At 37.9% G+C, this 19731-nt stretch overlaps 1 protein-coding gene across 1 annotated transcript in view; it reads right to left on the minus strand.

Moving 5' to 3' along the window:
• Nucleotides 1-302: 302 nt before the first annotated feature.
• Nucleotides 303-19731, minus strand: part of pros1 (protein S) — a 29038-nt gene continuing 9609 nt past the window's right edge. The window contains exons 9-14 of the mRNA XM_079617354.1: nt 13568-13754; nt 7650-7814; nt 5139-5307; nt 4841-4977; nt 2058-2286; nt 303-997 (exon numbers count right to left, since the gene is read on the minus strand). Of these exons, the coding sequence (XP_079473480.1) occupies nt 837-997; nt 2058-2286; nt 4841-4977; nt 5139-5307; nt 7650-7814; nt 13568-13754 (1048 nt within the window). The 3' untranslated portion in view covers nt 303-836. The remainder of the gene's footprint in view (nt 998-2057; nt 2287-4840; nt 4978-5138; nt 5308-7649; nt 7815-13567; nt 13755-19731) is intronic.

The raw sequence follows: 19731 nt of genomic DNA on the forward strand, positions 1-19731 counted from the left end.
TACTTTTACTTGAGTACAGTTTTTGGATACTCTACCCACCTCTGCCTCTCTCTCTCTCTCTCTCTCTCTCTCACACACACACACACTGTCACTCACACTCTCTCTCACTCACACACTCTCTCTCTCTCTCACACACACACACACACACTGTCACTCACACTCTCTCTCACACACACACTCTCTCTCTCTCTCTCTCACACACACACACACACACACACACACACAGGATCTGAAACTAACAACATTTGAAAATTCTCATTAATTTTACTGAAGAGATTTCCATGATGAGACAACACGCTGAATTTCATGTTTTGTTTTTTATTAATTACATTTTTATCATTTCATGTTTTATTCAAACAATTAATGCAGCGCTAGTGTTCAATATCCACCGACACATATTCACATCACGATAAGATTAGTGTTATATACAAGATACAAACTGACGGCTCTATACTGATTAAAGAGACACAACGGACACGTCGGGAATATTAATATTAATAATATTAATAATATTAATAATAATACTACAATCATCAGGACGAATGTCGTCGCATGTTTAAATAGAGGCTCGTTTATACTGATGAGTGGATCAATTACAACGCGTTTCAAATACAAAGAAACATCACCGGACATCATGTGATGCTGAACCCAGAATCAGGTTTGATGAGTGTCACATGTCCCTGCGTGAGGCTGTGATGTCACTTCCTGTCTTCTGTGATTGGGTGGATGGCGCGTCACATGCCCCCGCGTGAGGCTATGATGTCACTTCCTGTCTTCTGTGATTGGATGGATGGTGCGTCACATGTCCCCGGTGAGGCTGTGATGTCACTTCCTGTCTACTGGGGCATGTCCGGGGCAGAAACGGGGGGGCAGGAGTGAGACTTGATGCTGTTGTCTTTACTAACAGCGTCGTCGAAGTCCAGCTGCCGCCCGCTCACACTGATCTCCAGACAGCCGTGGAAGAACGCTGAGATCGGAGTGATGGACACTGGGAGATCTGCACACACACACACACACACACACACACACACACACACACACAATTATTGTGTTAATAATCTTGAATGAGAATAAGTTCCTCTTGCAGCATCTCTTCTCTTCTCTGATGATGTGGGCGGGGCGATAACCTGTCACTCACATGAGATCAGCCAATAGCAAACCACAACCATCCAATCAGTTCCTCACAGACACACTCAAGCCCCGCCCACATGTGTTCTTGCTCCAGAAGCGCTTCACTCGATATACGACACAATAGACCAGCGCTACTTCTTCACTGTCATGATGAGTTAACGCTTATACACACTGATCTAGAACTAAACCTCTCCAGTGTTTAGTGTGTGTAGACGCACACGCCCGAGGGGATCCGTCCGGCCCGCTTCATCTTCACCAGACTCAGTCACAGGGCGGTCCAGACGCTCAGGTTTAGTTACATTAGTACATCATATCTTCAGTATATTTAAAAAATATATATTTAGTTTTCACTTAAATTTTTAGTTGTGTTTTTGTCATTTTTATTATTAATATTTTTTAAATGTCTAAATAGCTTTTATTATAATTTTATTGCATCTTCAGTAGGCTATATTCACTTTTAGCTTTAATTACATTTATAGTAAAAGTTTTAGTCATTTTGTTGTATTTTGGTCATTTTTCATTATTAATAATATATATTTTTTACGTTTATATAGTTTTTATTCAGTTTTTTTTATTTATTAAGTACTTCTACTTTAAATAAAAATGAAAAATGTTGCCTTGGGAAGTAGCTGAAAAAAAATCAGTGTAATATATTTTAGTTCGTAAGTAAAGTCACTAAAGTTTTTATTTTAGATTAGTAAACTATAACTGGACTAACAGAGAAAATGACAAAGAAAACTAACTAATACTGAAGTCCCACTAGGAGGACTAGAAGTCTATCTGGCAGATCGGTCTGGGAATCGAACCCTTGACCTCGGCGTTGCGATCTTCATGGACTGATCATTATATTAGTGAGCATCTATTGGCCGGTCAGCTCTATAAAGCGTGCTCTGCTCGGGTCACACATGAAGTAGTCGCTGACTGACCTGGAAGTCCTCCGATGTAAGTGTGGACGTGTCCCTGCATGGCGCGGTCCAGCTTCAGTAACGCTGCGCTCAGGGTCACGGGGTCACTGTAGGTCACGCTGGAGGCGTTGGCTGAGATGAGGAGAGCATCAGCTGACACTCTCATCTCCACGAGCAGACGATCCGGATAGCAGAGCATCAGAGACTGTAGAGTCGCCACACACACTCCGTCCACAAACACCTGCAGGTCCTGCAACACAAGAGCGCGAGTGTGTCCCGAATCACGCACTATACACTATATGCTGTTGTGTCAAAACAATATTTAACAAACGCAGCATTCCCAGGCAAAAGAGACGTCAATATTCAAATTGTATTTAAAAGAAAATATACATTTATTCTGCAGAATAGTTCCCATTCTAGCCACACAGGCCAGCTGCAGGGTGAGGGTGAAAACCCACCAACCCTAACAGCCCAGTATGCAGGCAGAGTGAGACCAAGATAGGCGTTCTTTCTGGAGTCTTATAATGTTCTCATCAAAGGCATTCTTGCACCCACCCCAAAGGAACAAAGGAACCCCCATGGTCGCCTTAACCCTCCCTAGCCTGGGGTCTTCTCAGTGACACACACACACACACACACCTGTATCAACGTTACAACATAAAGCTCAAAATACAGAACACATGGCATTCATATATTATCATTGAGAAAACAAAATAAACAAAGAAAAGATTAAAATTGCTACTACAATGCAGTATGTACTTATGCACTATACACTAATGCACTATGTACTGATGCACTTATGCACTATGTACTGATGCACTATGCACTTATGCACTATGTACTGATGCACTATGTACTGATGCACTATGTACTTATGCACTATGTACTGATGCACTTATGCACTATGTACTGATGCACTATGCACTTATGCACTATGTACTGATGCACTATGTACTGATGCACTATGCACTATGTACTTATGCACTATGTACTGATGCACTATGCACTTATGCACTATGTACTTATGCACTATGTACTTATGCACTATGCACTTATGCACTATGTACTTATGCACTATGCACTTATGCACTATGCACTTATGCACTATGTACTTATGCACTATGTACTTATGCACTATGTACTGATGCACTATGTACTGATGCACTATGTACTTATGCACTATGTACTTATGCACTATGTACTTATGCACTATGTACTTATGCACTATGTACTTATGCACTATGTACTTATGCACTATGTACTTATGCACTATGTACTTATGCACTATGTACTTATGCACTATGTACTGATGCACTATGTACTGATGCACTATGTACTGATGCACTATGTACTGATGCACTATGTACTTATGCACTATGTACTTATGCACTATGTACTTATGCACTATGTACTTATGCACTATGTACTGATGCACTATGTACTGATGCACTATGTACTTATGCACTATGTACTTATGCACTATGTACTTATGCACTATGTACTTATGCACTATGCACTTATGCACTATGTACTGATGCACTATGTACTGATGCACTATGTACTGATGCACTATGTACTTATGCACTATGTACTTATGCACTATGTACTTATGCACTATGTACTTATGCACTATGTACTTATGCACTATGTACTTATGCACTATGTACTTATGCACTATGTACTTATGCACTATGCACTTATGCACTATGTACTGATGCACTTATGCACTATGCACTATGTACTTATACACTATGTACTGATGCACTATGTACTGATGCACTATGTACTTATGCACTATGTACTTATGCACTATGTACTTATGCACTATGTACTTATGCACTATGTACTTATGCACTATGTACTTATGCACTATGTACTTATGCACTATGTACTTATGCACTATGTACTTATGCACTATGTACTGATGCACTATGTACTGATGCACTATGTACTTATGCACTATGTACTTATGCACTATGTACTGATGCACTATGTACTGATGCACTATGTACTGATGCACTATGTACTTATGCACTATGTACTTATGCACTATGTACTTATGCACTATGTACTTATGCACTATGTACTTATGCACTATGTACTTATGCACTATGTACTTATGCACTATGTACTTATGCACTATGTACTTATGCACTATGTACTTATGCACTATGTACTTATGCACTATGTACTGATGCACTATGTACTGATGCACTATGTACTGATGCACTATGTACTGATGCACTATGTACTTATGCACTATGTACTTATGCACTATGTACTTATGCACTATGTACTTATGCACTATGTACTTATGCACTATGTACTTATGCACTATGTACTTATGCACTATGTACTTATGCACTATGTACTGATGCACTATGTACTGATGCACTATGTACTTATGCACTATGTACTTATGCACTATGTACTGATGCACTATGTACTGATGCACTATGTACTTATGCACTATGTACTTATGCACTATGTACTTATGCACTATGTACTTATGCACTATGCACTTATGCACTATGTACTTATGCACTATGTACTTATGCACTATGTACTTATGCACTATGTACTTATGCACTATGTACTTATGCACTATGTACTTATGCACTATGTACTTATGCACTATGTACTTATGCACTATGTACTTATGCACTATGCTCCACCGTGTAGTGCATGAATTTTATAAGTTTATTTTGTTTTGCAACATCAGGGTCTGATACATGTGTGTGTGTGTGTGTGTAGCGTGTGTGGAGACTTCAACAGGACGTGATGTCAGCAGAGGAGGAGCTTACCGCATCATGGGGCCCCCGTGTTACCACGGCAACGGAGAGTGGGACAGTGTTGTTGGTAACTAGGGCGAATAATACACCGGTGCTGCTGGAGGGACGAATGCTCATCACGACATCAACCTTCCACTGACCGCTTCTGTCTGCAACCGCAAGAACAGTTACACCGCCATTTACTCAATTATACATGCAAGTACTTGTACTTTACAGTTTACTTTCATTTGTTTCATAATTATTGAAATTCGCAACATTGAAACCGTTATTGAACTGAATTCAATCAATGCGTGACTGTGGAGAGACTGACTGTAGTCGATGTTGAAGAGCGCCAGGCCTCCTCCGCTGAAGAACGAGCCCTTCTCCACGAACACGTAACAGTGCTTGCTCTCCTTCTCCTGGATCACTTCCTTCACTCCCGACGCTCCCTGATTCATCAGATCCCATCCGCGGATACAGCCGTCCAGCCTCGGGTTGATCTGAGGACATCGAGACAGCAGAATAAACCATCGCGATCACAACACAGAGTTCCTGTGAACACCGCCGGGGTTTGGAAGTAACTATCACTCACCGGCCAATTTGGTTACCGGCCATTCAGAACTTCTACTAGCCAAAAAAGTAAATGAACCAGATTAACTACGTAACAGCATATATATATAAATGTGGATTTCATACATTCATTTCTTATTCAAACTAAATCTTGTCATCCGGCATCTTCCTCATCATTTTCACCATAAATGTGTTTAGATGTATAGATCAATACAGTAATCAATAGGATGTTGTAAAATAATAATGTCTTGTCTGTTAACCGAATGCTTTTTAATCTTCTATCGCTTCAATGCTAATGAACAAGCGCTGTTATTTGTAGCGTAGTGATGTGTGTGTGTGTGTGTGTGTGTGTGTGTGTGTGTGTGTTCAGGTAAGCGGATATGAGCAGATTCTGAGGAATTCGCTGTATTTTATATATCATGATGACTCACGAGTATTAGTGTAAATCTACACAGATTTGTCTTACACGAACTTCCCAGCAAAGTGAGTGTATTTACTGGTGAAACTGGAAAAATGAGAATATGGTGCAAAAGTTCATTTATTTCAGTAATTCAACTTAAAAGCTGAAACTAATATATTATATAGACTCATTACATGCAAAGTGAGATATTTCAAGCCTTTATTTGTTATAATCGTGATAATTATGGCTTACAGCTTATGAAAACCTTTTTAAAATATTCTAATTTTGAATTTGGGGTTTTCATAATCTGCCATAATCATCACAATTATAACAAATAAAGGCTTGAAATATCTCACTTTGCATGTAATGAGTCTATATAATATATTAGTTTCAGCTTTTAAGTTGAATTACTGAAATAAATGAACTTTTGCACCATATTCTAATGTTTCCAGTTTCACCAGTACTAATAACACGCCGAATCGGCTCGTGAACCGACAGCGTTACCCGCTGGAATTGTGATGTGTTCATTTCAAGCCCTGAACACCACAGATCAACCGGCTGGAGCGTTCACTAGGGAGAAATCCTTTTGGTTTGTGAAGTGTGTAAATGGAATGTTGTGTCGTGTAGTTGCGCTGCTGAGCACTGACTGTGGGGGGGCTGCTGAGCACTGACTGTGGGGGCGCTGCTGAGCACTGACTGTGGGGGCGCTGCTGAGCTCTGACTGTGGGGGCGCTGCTGAGCACTGACTGTGGGGGCGCTGCTGAGCACTGACTGTGGGGGCGCTGCTGAGCACTGACTGTGGGGGCGCTGCTGAGCACTGACTGTGGGGGCGCTGCTGAGCACTGACTGTGGGGGCGCTGCTGAGCACTGACTGTGGGGGCGCTGCTGAGCACTGACTGTGGGGGCGCTGCTGAGCACTGACTGTGGGGGCGCTGCTGAGCACTGACTGTGGGGGCGCTGCTGAGAACTGACTGTGGGGGCGCTGCTGAGCACTGACTGTGGGGGCGCTGCTGAGCACTGACTGTGGGGGCGCTGCTGAGCACTGACTGTGGGGGCGCTGCTGAGCACTGACTGTGGGGGCGCTGCTGAGCACTGACTGTGGGGGCGCTGCTGAGCACTGACTGTGGGGGCGCTGCTGAGCACTGACTGTGGGGGCGCTGCTGAGCACTGACTGTGGGGGGGCTGCTGAGCACTGACTGTGGGGGCGCTGCTGAGCACTGACTGTGGGGGCGCTGCTGAGCACTGACTGTGGGGGCGCTGCTGAGCACTGACTGTGGGGGGGCTGCTGAGCTCTGACTGTGGGGGCGCTGCTGAGCACTGACTGTGGGGGCGCTGCTGAGCACTGACTGTGGGGGCGCTGCTGAGCACTGACTGTGGGGGCGCTGCTGAGCACTGACTGTGGGGGCGCTGCTGAGCACTGACTGTGGGGGGGCTGCTGAGCACTGACTGTGGGGGCGCTGCTGAGAACTGACTGTGGGGGCGCTGCTGAGCACTGACTGTGGGGGCGCTGCTGAGCACTGACTGTGGGGGCGCTGCTGAGCACTGACTGTGGGGGCGCTGCTGAGCACTGACTGTGGGGGCGCTGCTGAGCACTGACTGTGGGGGCGCTGCTGAGCACTGACTGTGGGGGCGCTGCTGAGCACTGACTGTGGGGGCGCTGCTGAGCACTGACTGTGGGGGGGCTGCTGAGCACTGACTGTGGGGGGGCTGCTGAGCACTGACTGTGGGGGGGCTGCTGAGCACTGACTGTGGGGGGGCTGCTGAGCACTGACTGTGGGGGCGCTGCTGAGCACTGACTGTGGGGGCGCTGCTGAGCACTGACTGTGGGGGCGCTGCTGAGCACTGACTGTGGGGGCGCTGCTGAGCACTTGCCGGTTTGATGAGGCTCTCGTTGCGGTTGGGCAGACCGGCGATGTAAAGCTTGGTCTCCAGTTTGTCGTTGACGGGTGTGAAGAGACGCTCGGGACTGTTGATGCTCATGACGGCTTCTTTACTGATCTTCACACTGACGCTTCCCATCAGCTCCTCCACCGAGATCTGCACACGTGAATAATAATAATCAATAAATAATGTATTGTACTGCATTTGATTACTACCGGTAAATCAATATATGCGCTGCATTCAGAGTGACGCGCGACGCTGTAATCATTTACATGTGTGCAGGTTACGTGTTTTTCACAGTAAATGCTGCTCACAAACTCAGTCTCTGGTTTTATTTGTTCTTTCCTAATAATGTGTATTTAGGAACGCATATAAAGACGTTCCGCTACGAGTGTTTCATAGCGAAGTGTTGCTCTGTTATCGTTAACAGTTACTTAATAACGTTCGTCTGGAAACGCGTAAATCATTTATAAACATCAATATAATTCTACAAATAGTTTTCGAAATAAAAGCTCTGAGTTTGCAAGTTGTGATGTGAACATGCTCTTGTTCCAGAAATGAGTGTCTGCAGCATTTCTCCTGTAAACAAGTGGACAAATATTAAAGATGAAGTGGACATTAACTGTTGTTTGGTTGATATTAAAGAAGATTAGATCTGCTGTAATGTGTAACAACAATCACCAGCCATTGGTTATAATATGTCATGTACATAAGTTGATTATGTTTATGTATTTTAAGTGTTCTTCAATAAAACCATATGATTACTTGCTTTTGAGACTTTATTTGAACCTATTTGTATTGCCTCATTGTTATTATATGTATTTTAAGTAATTTTAAAGGTCATTATTTACTTACGGCTATTTTTAGTACCACAAAAAAAATACAATTAATTGTCACAATAATCGACAGATAACTCGATTACCAAAATAATCGACAGATAACTCGATTAACAAAACAATCGACAGATAACTCGATTAACAAAATAATCGGCATAACTTGATTACCAAAATAATCGACATCACTTGATTACCAAAATAATAGACAGATAACTCGATTACCAAAATAATTGACAACTTGATTACCGAAATAATAGACAGATAACTTGATTACCGAAATAATCGACAGATAACTCGATTACCGAAATAATCGTCAGATAACTTGATTACCAAAATAATAGACAGATAACTCGATTACCAAAATAATTGTCAACTTGATTACCAAAATAATCGACAGATAACTCGATTACCAAAATACTTGACAGATAACTCGATTAACAAAACAATCGACAGATAACTCGATTACCAAAATACTTGACAGATAACTCGATTAACAAAACAATCGACAGATAACTCGATTACCAAAACAATCGACAGATAACTCGATTACCAAAACAATCGACAGATAACTCGATTACCAAAACAATCGACAGATAACTCGATTACCAAAACAATCGACAGATAACTCGATTACCAAAACAATCGACAGATAACTCGATTACCAAAATACTTGACAGATAACTCGATTAACAAAACAATCGACAGATAACTCGATTAACAAAACAATCGACAGATAACTCGATTACCAAAATACTTGACAGATAACTCGATTACCAAAATACTTGACAGATAACTCGATTAACAAAACAATCGACAGATAACTCGATTAACAAAACAATCGACAGATAACTCGATTAACAAAACAATCGACAGATAACTCGATTAACAAAACAATCGACAGATAACTCGATTAACAAAACAATCGACAGATAACTCGATTAACAAAACAATCGACAGATAACTCGATTAACAAAACAATCGACAGATAACTCGATTAACAAAACAATCGACAGATAACTCGATTAACAAAACAATCGACAGATAACTCGATTACCAAAATACTTGACAGATAACTCGATTAACAAAACAATCGACAGATAACTCGATTAACAAAACAATCGACAGATAACTCGATTAACAAAACAATCGACAGATAACTCGATTAACAAAACAATCGACAGATAACTCGATTAACAAAACAATCGACAGATAACTCGATTAACAAAACAATCGACAGATAACTCGATTAACAAAACAATCGACAGATAACTCGATTAACAAAACAATCGACAGATAACTCGATTAACAAAACAATCGACAGATAACTCGATTAACAAAACAATCGACAGATAACTCGATTAACAAAACAATCGACAGATAACTCGATTAACAAAACAATCGACAGATAACTCGATTAACAAAACAATCGACAGATAACTCGATTACCAAAATACTTGACAGATAACTCGATTACCAAAACAATCGACAGATAACTCGATTAACAAAACAATCGACAGATAACTCGATTACCAAAATACTTGACAGATAACTCGATTACCAAAACAATCGACAGATAACTCGATTAACAAAACAATCGACAGATAACTCGATTAACAAAACAATCGACAGATAACTCGATTACCAAAATACTTGACAGATAACTCGATTACCAAAATACTTGACAGATAACTCGATTAACAAAACAATCGACAGATAACTCGATTAACAAAACAATCGACAGATAACTCGATTAACAAAACAATCGACAGATAACTCGATTAACAAAACAATCGACAGATAACTCGATTAACAAAACAATCGACAGATAACTCGATTAACAAAACAATCGACAGATAACTCGATTAACAAAACAATCGACAGATAACTCGATTAACAAAACAATCGACAGATAACTCGATTAACAAAACAATCGACAGATAACTCGATTAACAAAACAATCGACAGATAACTCGATTAACAAAACAATCGACAGATAACTCGATTAACAAAACAATCGACAGATAACTCGATTAACAAAACAATCGACAGATAACTCGATTAACAAAACAATCGACAGATAACTCGATTAACAAAACAATCGACAGATAACTCGATTAACAAAACAATCGACAGATAACTCGATTAACAAAACAATCGACAGATAACTCGATTAACAAAACAATCGACAGATAACTCGATTAACAAAACAATCGACAGATAACTCGATTAACAAAACAATCGACAGATAACTCGATTAACAAAACAATCGACAGATAACTCGATTAACAAAACAATCGACAGATAACTCGATTAACAAAACAATCGACAGATAACTCGATTAACAAAACAATCGACAGATAACTCGATTAACAAAACAATCGACAGATAACTCGATTAACAAAACAATCGACAGATAACTCGATTAACAAAACAATCGACAGATAACTCGATTAACAAAACAATCGACAGATAACTCGATTAACAAAACAATCGACAGATAACTCGATTAACAAAACAATCGACAGATAACTCGATTAACAAAACAATCGACAGATAACTCGATTAACAAAACAATCGACAGATAACTCGATTAACAAAACAATCGACAGATAACTCGATTAACAAAACAATCGACAGATAACTCGATTAACAAAACAATCGACAGATAACTCGATTAACAAAACAATCGACAGATAACTCGATTAACAAAACAATCGACAGATAACTCGATTAACAAAACAATCGACAGATAACTCGATTAACAAAACAATCGACAGATAACTCGATTAACAAAACAATCGACAGATAACTCGATTAACAAAACAATCGACAGATAACTCGATTAACAAAACAATCGACAGATAACTCGATTAACAAAACAATCGACAGATAACTCGATTAACAAAACAATCGACAGATAACTCGATTAACAAAACAATCGACAGATAACTCGATTAACAAAACAATCGACAGATAACTCGATTAACAAAACAATCGACAGATAACTCGATTAACAAAACAATCGACAGATAACTCGATTAACAAAACAATCGACAGATAACTCGATTAACAAAACAATCGACAGATAACTCGATTAACAAAACAATCGACAGATAACTCGATTAACAAAACAATCGACAGATAACTCGATTAACAAAACAATCGACAGATAACTCGATTAACAAAACAATCGACAGATAACTCGATTAACAAAACAATCGACAGATAACTCGATTAACAAAACAATCGACAGATAACTCGATTACCAAAATACTTGACAGATAACTCGATTACCAAAATACTTGACAGATAACTCGATTAACAAAACAATCGACAGATAACTCGATTACCAAAACAATCGACAGATAACTCGATTACCAAAATACTTGACAGATAACTCGATTACCAAAACAATCGACAGATAACTCGATTACCAAAACAATCGACAGATAACTCGATTACCAAAATACTTGACAGATAACTCGATTAACAAAACAATCGACAGATAACTCGATTAACAAAACAATCGACAGATAACTCGATTACCAAAATACTTGACAGATAACTCGATTACCAAAATACTTGACAGATAACTTGATTACCAAAATACTTGACAGATAACTCGATTACCAAAACAATCGACAGATAACTCGATTACCAAAACAATCGACAGATAACTCGATTACCAAAATACTTGACAGATAACTCGATTAACAAAACAATCGACAGATAACTCGATTACCAAAACAATCGACAGATAACTCGATTACCAAAATACTTGACAGATAACTCGATTACCAAAATACTTGACAGATAACTCGATTAACAAAACAATCGACAGATAACTCGATTACCAAAACAATCGACAGATAACTCGATTAACAAAACAATCGACAGATAACTCGATTAACAAAACAATCGACAGATAACTCGATTACCAAAACAATCGACAGATAACTTGATTACCAAAACAATCGACAGATAACTCGATTACCAAAACAATCGACAGATAACTCGATTACCAAAACAATCGACAGATAACTCGATTAACAAAACAATCGACAGATAACTCGATTAACAAAACAATCGACAGATAACTCGATTAACAAAACAATCGACAGATAACTCGATTACCAAAATACTTGACAGATAACTCGATTAACAAAACAATCGACAGATAACTCGATTACCAAAACAATCGACAGATAACTCGATTACCAAAACAATCGACAGATAACTCGATTACCAAAATACTTGACAGATAACTCGATTAACAAAACAATCGACAGATAACTCGATTAACAAAACAATCGACAGATAACTCGATTAACAAAACAATCGACAAATAACTCGATTAACAAAACAATCGACAGATAACTCGATTACCAAAACAATCGACAGATAACTCGATTACCAAAACAATCGACAGATAACTCGATTACCAAAATACTTGACAGATAACTCGATTACCAAAATAATCGACAGATAACTCGATTACCAAAACAATCGACAGATAACTCGATTACCAAAATACTTGACAGATAACTCGATTACCAAAATAATCGACAGATAACTCGATTACCAAAATACTTGACAGATAACTCGATTAACAAAACAATCGACAGATAACTCGATTAACAAAACAATCGACAGATAACTCGATTAACAAAACAATCGACAGATAACTCGATTAACAAAACAATCGACAGATAACTCGATTAACAAAATAATCGTATATAATCGTGTATGTAAGTGTGTTGTCACACCCCTAGTTTTTATAAAGAAATTATTGATCTTTTATTGATAATAATCATAAATGTTTCTTGTGCATCAGATCATCATATTACACTGATTTCTGAAGGATCATGTGACACTGAAGACTGGAGTAATGATGATAAATTCAGCTTTGATCACAGGAATAAATTACACTTTAATGTATATTCACATAGACAACAACAGATTTACATTATAATAATATTTCACTGTGTTTGATCAAGTAAACACAGCTTTGGTAAGCAGAGGAGACTCTGAGACTGTAAGTCAGGTGTGTGTATGATGTGTGTATGAGCGCACCACGTGCCACTGCCCGTCGTTGATGGCCTTCCCTCCGCTGGTCATCTTGATGGAGTGCTGGTTCTTGAACTGGACCTCGATGCGGCCGCCCCGCAGACCCAGCATTAGCCAGGAGTCGGGAGAAGACTCGGCGTACAGGATCACTCCCTCGGGATCAAACGTGCGGAAGTCAAACTCCGCCGCAAACCTGTTAGCGACACCAGCGGACATGAGGAATCACTGAGGAATCACTCTCTTCTCCTTAAACACACATGAGGAATCACTCTCTTCTCCTTAAACACACATGAGGAATCACTCTCTTCTCCTTAAACACACATGAGGAATCACTCTCTTCTCCTTAAACACACATGAGGAATCACTCTCTTCTCCTTAAACACACATGAGGAATCACTCTCTTCTCCTTAAACACACATATATATCAGAATAACGCTGGAATATAAGAGATGAGCCTTCAGGAAACGATGTTCAGGAGTTAAAGCGGTGGTTGATTATGATTTGACATTTTCTCTAACTGTAGTTAGTGTGTAATGTTGTGTTTTCTAACTGTAGTTAGTGTGTAATGTTGTGTTTTCTAACTGTAGTTAGTGTGTAGTGTTGTGTTAGTGTGTAATGTTGTGTTTTCTAACTGTAGTTAGTGTGTAGTGTTGTGTTTTCTAACTGTAGTTAGTGTGTAGTGTTGTGTTTTCTAACTGTAGTTAGTGTGTAATGTTGTGTTTTCTAACTGTAGTTAGTGTGTAATGTTGTGTTGTCTAGCTGTAGTTAGTGTGTAATGTTGTGTTTTCTAGCTGTAGTTAGTGTGTAATGTTGTGTTTTCTAACTGTAGTTAGTGTGTAATGTTGTGTTTTCTAACTGTAGTTAGTGTGTAATGTTGTGTTTTCTAACTGTAGTTAGTGTGTAATGTTGTGTTGTCTAACTGTAGTTAGTGTGTAATGTTGTGTTGTCTAACTGTAGTTAGTGTGTAATGTTGTGTTTTCTAACTGTAGTTAGTGTGTAATGTTGTGTTGTCTAGCTGTAGTTAGTGTGTAATGTTGTGTTTTCTAACTGTAGTTAGTGTGTAATGTTGTGTTTTCTAACTGTAGTTAGTGTGTAGTGTTGTGTTAGTGTGTAATGTTGTGTTTTCTAACTGTAGTTAGTGTGTAGTGTTGTGTTTTCTAACTGTAGTTAGTGTGTAGTGTTGTGTTTTCTAACTGTAGTTAGTGTGTAATGTTGTGTTTTCTAACTGTAGTTAGTGTGTAATGTTGTGTTGTCTAGCTGTAGTTAGTGTGTAATGTTGTGTTTTCTAGCTGTAGTTAGTGTGTAATGTTGTGTTTTCTAACTGTAGTTAGTGTGTAATGTTGTGTTTTCTAACTGTAGTTAGTGTGTAATGTTGTGTTTTCTAACTGTAGTTAGTGTGTAATGTTGTGTTGTCTAACTGTAGTTAGTGTGTAATGTTGTGTTGTCTAACTGTAGTTAGTGTGTAATGTTGTGTTTTCTAACTGTAGTTAGTGTGTAATGTTGTGTTGTCTAGCTGTAGTTAGTGTGTAATGTTGTGTTTTCTAGCTGTAGTTAGTGTGTAATGTTGTGTTTTCTAACTGTAGTTAGTGTGTAATGTTGTGTTTTCTAACTGTAGTTAGTGTGTAATGTTGTGTTGTCTAACTGTAGTTAGTGTGTAATGTTGTGTTTTCTAACTGTAGTTAGTGTGTAATGTTGTGTTTTCTAACTGTAGTTAGTGTGTAATGTTGTGTTTTCTAACTGTAGTTAGTGTGTAATGTTGTGTTTTCTAACTGTAGTTAGTGTGTAATGTTGTGTTGTCTAGCTGTAGTTAGTGTGTAATGTTGTGTTTTCTAACTGTAGTTAGTGTGTAATGTTGTGTTGTCTAACTGTAGTTAGTGTGTAATGTTGTGTTTTCTAACTGTAGTTAGTGTGTAATGTTGTGTTGTCTAACTGTAGTTAGTGTGTAATGTTGTGTTTTCTAACTGTAGTTAGTGTGTAATGTTGTGTTTTCTAACTGTAGTTAGTGTGTAATGTTGTGTTTTCTAACTGTAGTTAGTGTGTAATGTTGTGTTGTCTAACTGTAGTTAGTGTGTAATGTTGTGTTTTCTGACTGTAGTTAGTGTGTAATGTTGTGTTTTCTGACTGTAGTTAGTGTGTAATGTTGTGTTGTCTAACTGTAGTTAGTGTGTAGTGTTGTGTTGTCTAACTGTAGTTAGTGTGTAATGTTGTGTTTTCTAACTGTAGTTAGTGTGTAATGTTGTGTTTTCTAACTGTAGTTAGTGTGTAGTGTTGTGTTAGTGTGTAATGTTGTGTTTTCTAACTGTAGTTAGTGTGTAGTGTTGTGTTTTCTAACTGTAGTTAGTGTGTAGTGTTGTGTTTTCTAACTGTAGTTAGTGTGTAATGTTGTGTTTTCTAACTGTAGTTAGTGTGTAATGTTGTGTTGTCTAGCTGTAGTTAGTGTGTAATGTTGTGTTTTCTAGCTGTAGTTAGTGTGTAATGTTGTGTTTTCTAACTGTAGTTAGTGTGTAATGTTGTGTTTTCTAACTGTAGTTAGTGTGTAATGTTGTGTTGTCTAACTGTAGTTAGTGTGTAATGTTGTGTTGTCTAACTGTAGTTAGTGTGTAATGTTGTGTTTTCTAACTGTAGTTAGTGTGTAATGTTGTGTTGTCTAGCTGTAGTTAGTGTGTAATGTTGTGTTTTCTAGCTGTAGTTAGTGTGTAATGTTGTGTTTTCTAACTGTAGTTAGTGTGTAATGTTGTGTTTTCTAACTGTAGTTAGTGTGTAATGTTGTGTTGTCTAACTGTAGTTAGTGTGTAATGTTGTGTTTTCTAACTGTAGTTAGTGTGTAATGTTGTGTTTTCTAACTGTAGTTAGTGTGTAATGTTGTGTTTTCTAACTGTAGTTAGTGTGTAATGTTGTGTTTTCTAACTGTAGTTAGTGTGTAATGTTGTGTTGTCTAGCTGTAGTTAGTGTGTAATGTTGTGTTTTCTAACTGTAGTTAGTGTGTAATGTTGTGTTGTCTAACTGTAGTTAGTGTGTAATGTTGTGTTTTCTAACTGTAGTTAGTGTGTAATGTTGTGTTGTCTAACTGTAGTTAGTGTGTAATGTTGTGTTTTCTAACTGTAGTTAGTGTGTAATGTTGTGTTGTCTAACTGTAGTTAGTGTGTAATGTTGTGTTTTCTAACTGTAGTTAGTGTGTAATGTTGTGTTTTCTAACTGTAGTTAGTGTGTAATGTTGTGTTTTCTAACTGTAGTTAGTGTGTAATGTTGTGTTTTCTAACTGTAGTTAGTGTGTAATGTTGTGTTTTCTAACTGTAGTTAGTGTGTAATGTTGTGTTGTCTAACTGTAGTTAGTGTGTAATGTTGTGTTTTCTGACTGTAGTTAGTGTGTAATGTTGTGTTTTCTGACTGTAGTTAGTGTGTAATGTTGTGTTGTCTAACTGTAGTTAGTGTGTAGTGTTGTGTTGTCTAACTGTAGTTAGTGTGTAATGTTGTGTTTTCTAACTGTAGTTAGTGTGTAATGTTGTGTTTTCTAACTGTAGTTAGTGTGTAGTGTTGTGTTTTCTAACTGTAGTTAGTGTGTAGTGTTGTGTTGTCTAACTGTAGTTAGTGTGTAATGTTGTGTTTTCTAACTGTAGTTAGTGTGTAATGTTGTGTTGTCTAACTGTAGTTAGTGTGTAGTGTTGTGTTGTCTAACTGTAGTTAGTGTGTAATGTTGTGTTGTCTAACTGTAGTTAGTGTGTAATGTTGTGTTTTCTAACTGTAGTTAGTGTGTAATGTTGTGTTTTCTAACTGTAGTTAGTGTGTAATGTTGTGTTGTCTAACTGTAGTTAGTGTGTAATGTTATGTGGTCTGACTGTAGTTAGTGTGTAATGTTGTGTTTTCTAACTGTAGTTAGTGTGTAATGTTGTGTTGTCTAACTGTAGTTAGTGTGTAATGTTGTGTTTTCTAACTGTAGTTAGTGTGTAATGTTGTGTTGTCTAACTGTAGTGAGTGTGTAATGTTGTGTTGTCTAACTGTAGTTAGTGTGTAATGTTGTGTTTTCTAACTGTAGTTAGTGTGTAATGTTGTGTTGTCTAACTGTAGTTAGTGTGTAATGTTGTGTTTTCTAACTGTAGTTAGTGTGTAGTGTTGTGTTTTCTAACTGTAGTTAGTGTGTAATGTTGTGTTTTCTAACTGTAGTTAGTGTGTAATGTTGTGTTTTCTAACTGTAGTTAGTGTGTAATGTTGTGTTTTCTAACTGTAGTTAGTGTGTAATGTTGTGTTTTCTAACTGTAGTTAGTGTGTAATGTTGTGTTTTCTAACTGTAGTTAGTGTGTAATGTTGTGTTTTCTAACTGTAGTTAGTGTGTAATGTTGTCTAACTGTAGTTAGTGTGTAATGTTGTGTTGTCTAACTGTAGTTAGTGTGTAATGTTGTGTTGTCTAACTGTAGTTAGTGTGTAATGTTGTGTTTTCTAACTGTAGTTAGTGTGTAATGTTGTGTTGTCTAACTGTAGTTAGTGTGTAATGTTGTGTTTTCTAACTGTAGTTAGTGTGTAATGTTGTGTTTTCTAACTGTAGTTAGTGTGTAATGTTGTGTTGTCTAACTGTAGTTAGTGTGTAATGTTGTGTTTTCTAACTGTAGTTAGTGTGTAATGTTGTGTTTTCTAACTGTAGTTAGTGTGTAATGTTGTGTTTTCTAACTGTAGTTAGTGTGTAATGTTGTGTTGTCTAACTGTAGTTAGTGTGTAATGTTGTGTTTTCTAACTGTAGTTAGTGTGTAATGTTGTGTTGTCTAACTGTAGTTAGTGTGTAATGTTGTGTTTTCTAACTGTAGTTAGTGTGTAATGTTGTGTTTTCTAACTGTAGTTAGTGTGTAATGTTGTGTTGTCTAACTGTAGTTAGTGTGTAATGTTGTGTTTTCTAACTGTAGTTAGTGTGTAATGTTGTGTTGTCTAACTGTAGTTAGTGTGTAATGTTGTGTTGTCTAACTGTAGTTAGTGTGTAATGTTGTGTTTTCTAACTGTAGTTAGTGTGTAATGTTGTGTTGTCTAACTGTAGTTAGTGTGTAATGTTGTGTTGTCTGACTGTAGTTAGTGTGTAATGTTGTGTAATGTTGTGTTTTCTAACTGTAGTTAGTGTGTAATGTTGTGTTGTCTGACTGTAGTTAGTGTGTAATGTTGTGTAATGTTGTGTTGTCTAACTGTAGTTAGTGTGTAATGTTGTGTTGTCTAACTGTAGTTAGTGTGTAATGTTGTGTTGTCTAACTGTAGTTAGTGTGTAATGTTGTGTTGTCTGACTGTAGTTAGTGTGTAATGTTGTGTAATGTTGTGTTGTCTAACTGTAGTTAGTGTGTAATGTTGTGTTGTCTAACTGTAGTTAGTGTGTAATGTTGTGTTGTCTAACTGTAGTTAGTGTGTAATGTTGTGTTTTCTAACTGTAGTTAGTGTGTAATGTTGTGTTGTCTAACTGTAGTTAGTGTGTAATGTTGTGTTGTCTGACTGTAGTTAGTGTGTAATGTTGTGTAATGTTGTGTTTTCTAACTGTAGTTAGTGTGTAATGTTGTGTTGTCTAGCTGTAGTTAGTGTGTAATGTTGTGTTTTCTAACTGTAGTTAGTGTGTAATGTTGTGTTTTCTAACTGTAGTTAGTGTGTAATGTTGTGTTTTCTAACTGTAGTTAGTGTGTAATGTTGTGTTGTCTAGCTGTAGTTAGTGTGTAATGTTGTGTTTTCTAACTGTAGTTAGTGTGTAATGTTGTGTTTTCTAACTGTAGTTAGTGTGTAATGTTGTGTTTTCTAACTGTAGTTAGTGTGTAATGTTGTGTTGTCTAACTGTAGTTAGTGTGTAATGTTGTGTTTGTGTTTTTTTAAGGACTACAACAAACGGCTGGCAGGAACTACACGAGCTTCCTCCCGGGTTAGTGACATCACCAACCCTAAAATTTGCATAAACCCCGCCCCCGGAACACGATTTATAGATTATCATGACAGAATATGCTAATCAATGACTAAGATAACTACACATAAGCTTCATAAATTCATCAACTAACCATTTAGAAATGTCGTTTCATTCTACTCTTGAAGCTCCGCCCCCTGTGCCGGGAGCAGCAGCTCATTTGCATTTAAAGGGACAGACACAAAACGGTGTGTTTTTGCTCACCCTCAAAAAGTGACACTTTAACATGATATATAAAATCTGTGGGGTATTTTGA

Source organism: Phoxinus phoxinus, assembly GCF_949152265.1.
Source record: "Phoxinus phoxinus genome assembly, chromosome: 6".
In the NCBI taxonomy this organism is placed as follows: domain Eukaryota; kingdom Metazoa; phylum Chordata; class Actinopteri; order Cypriniformes; family Leuciscidae; genus Phoxinus; species Phoxinus phoxinus.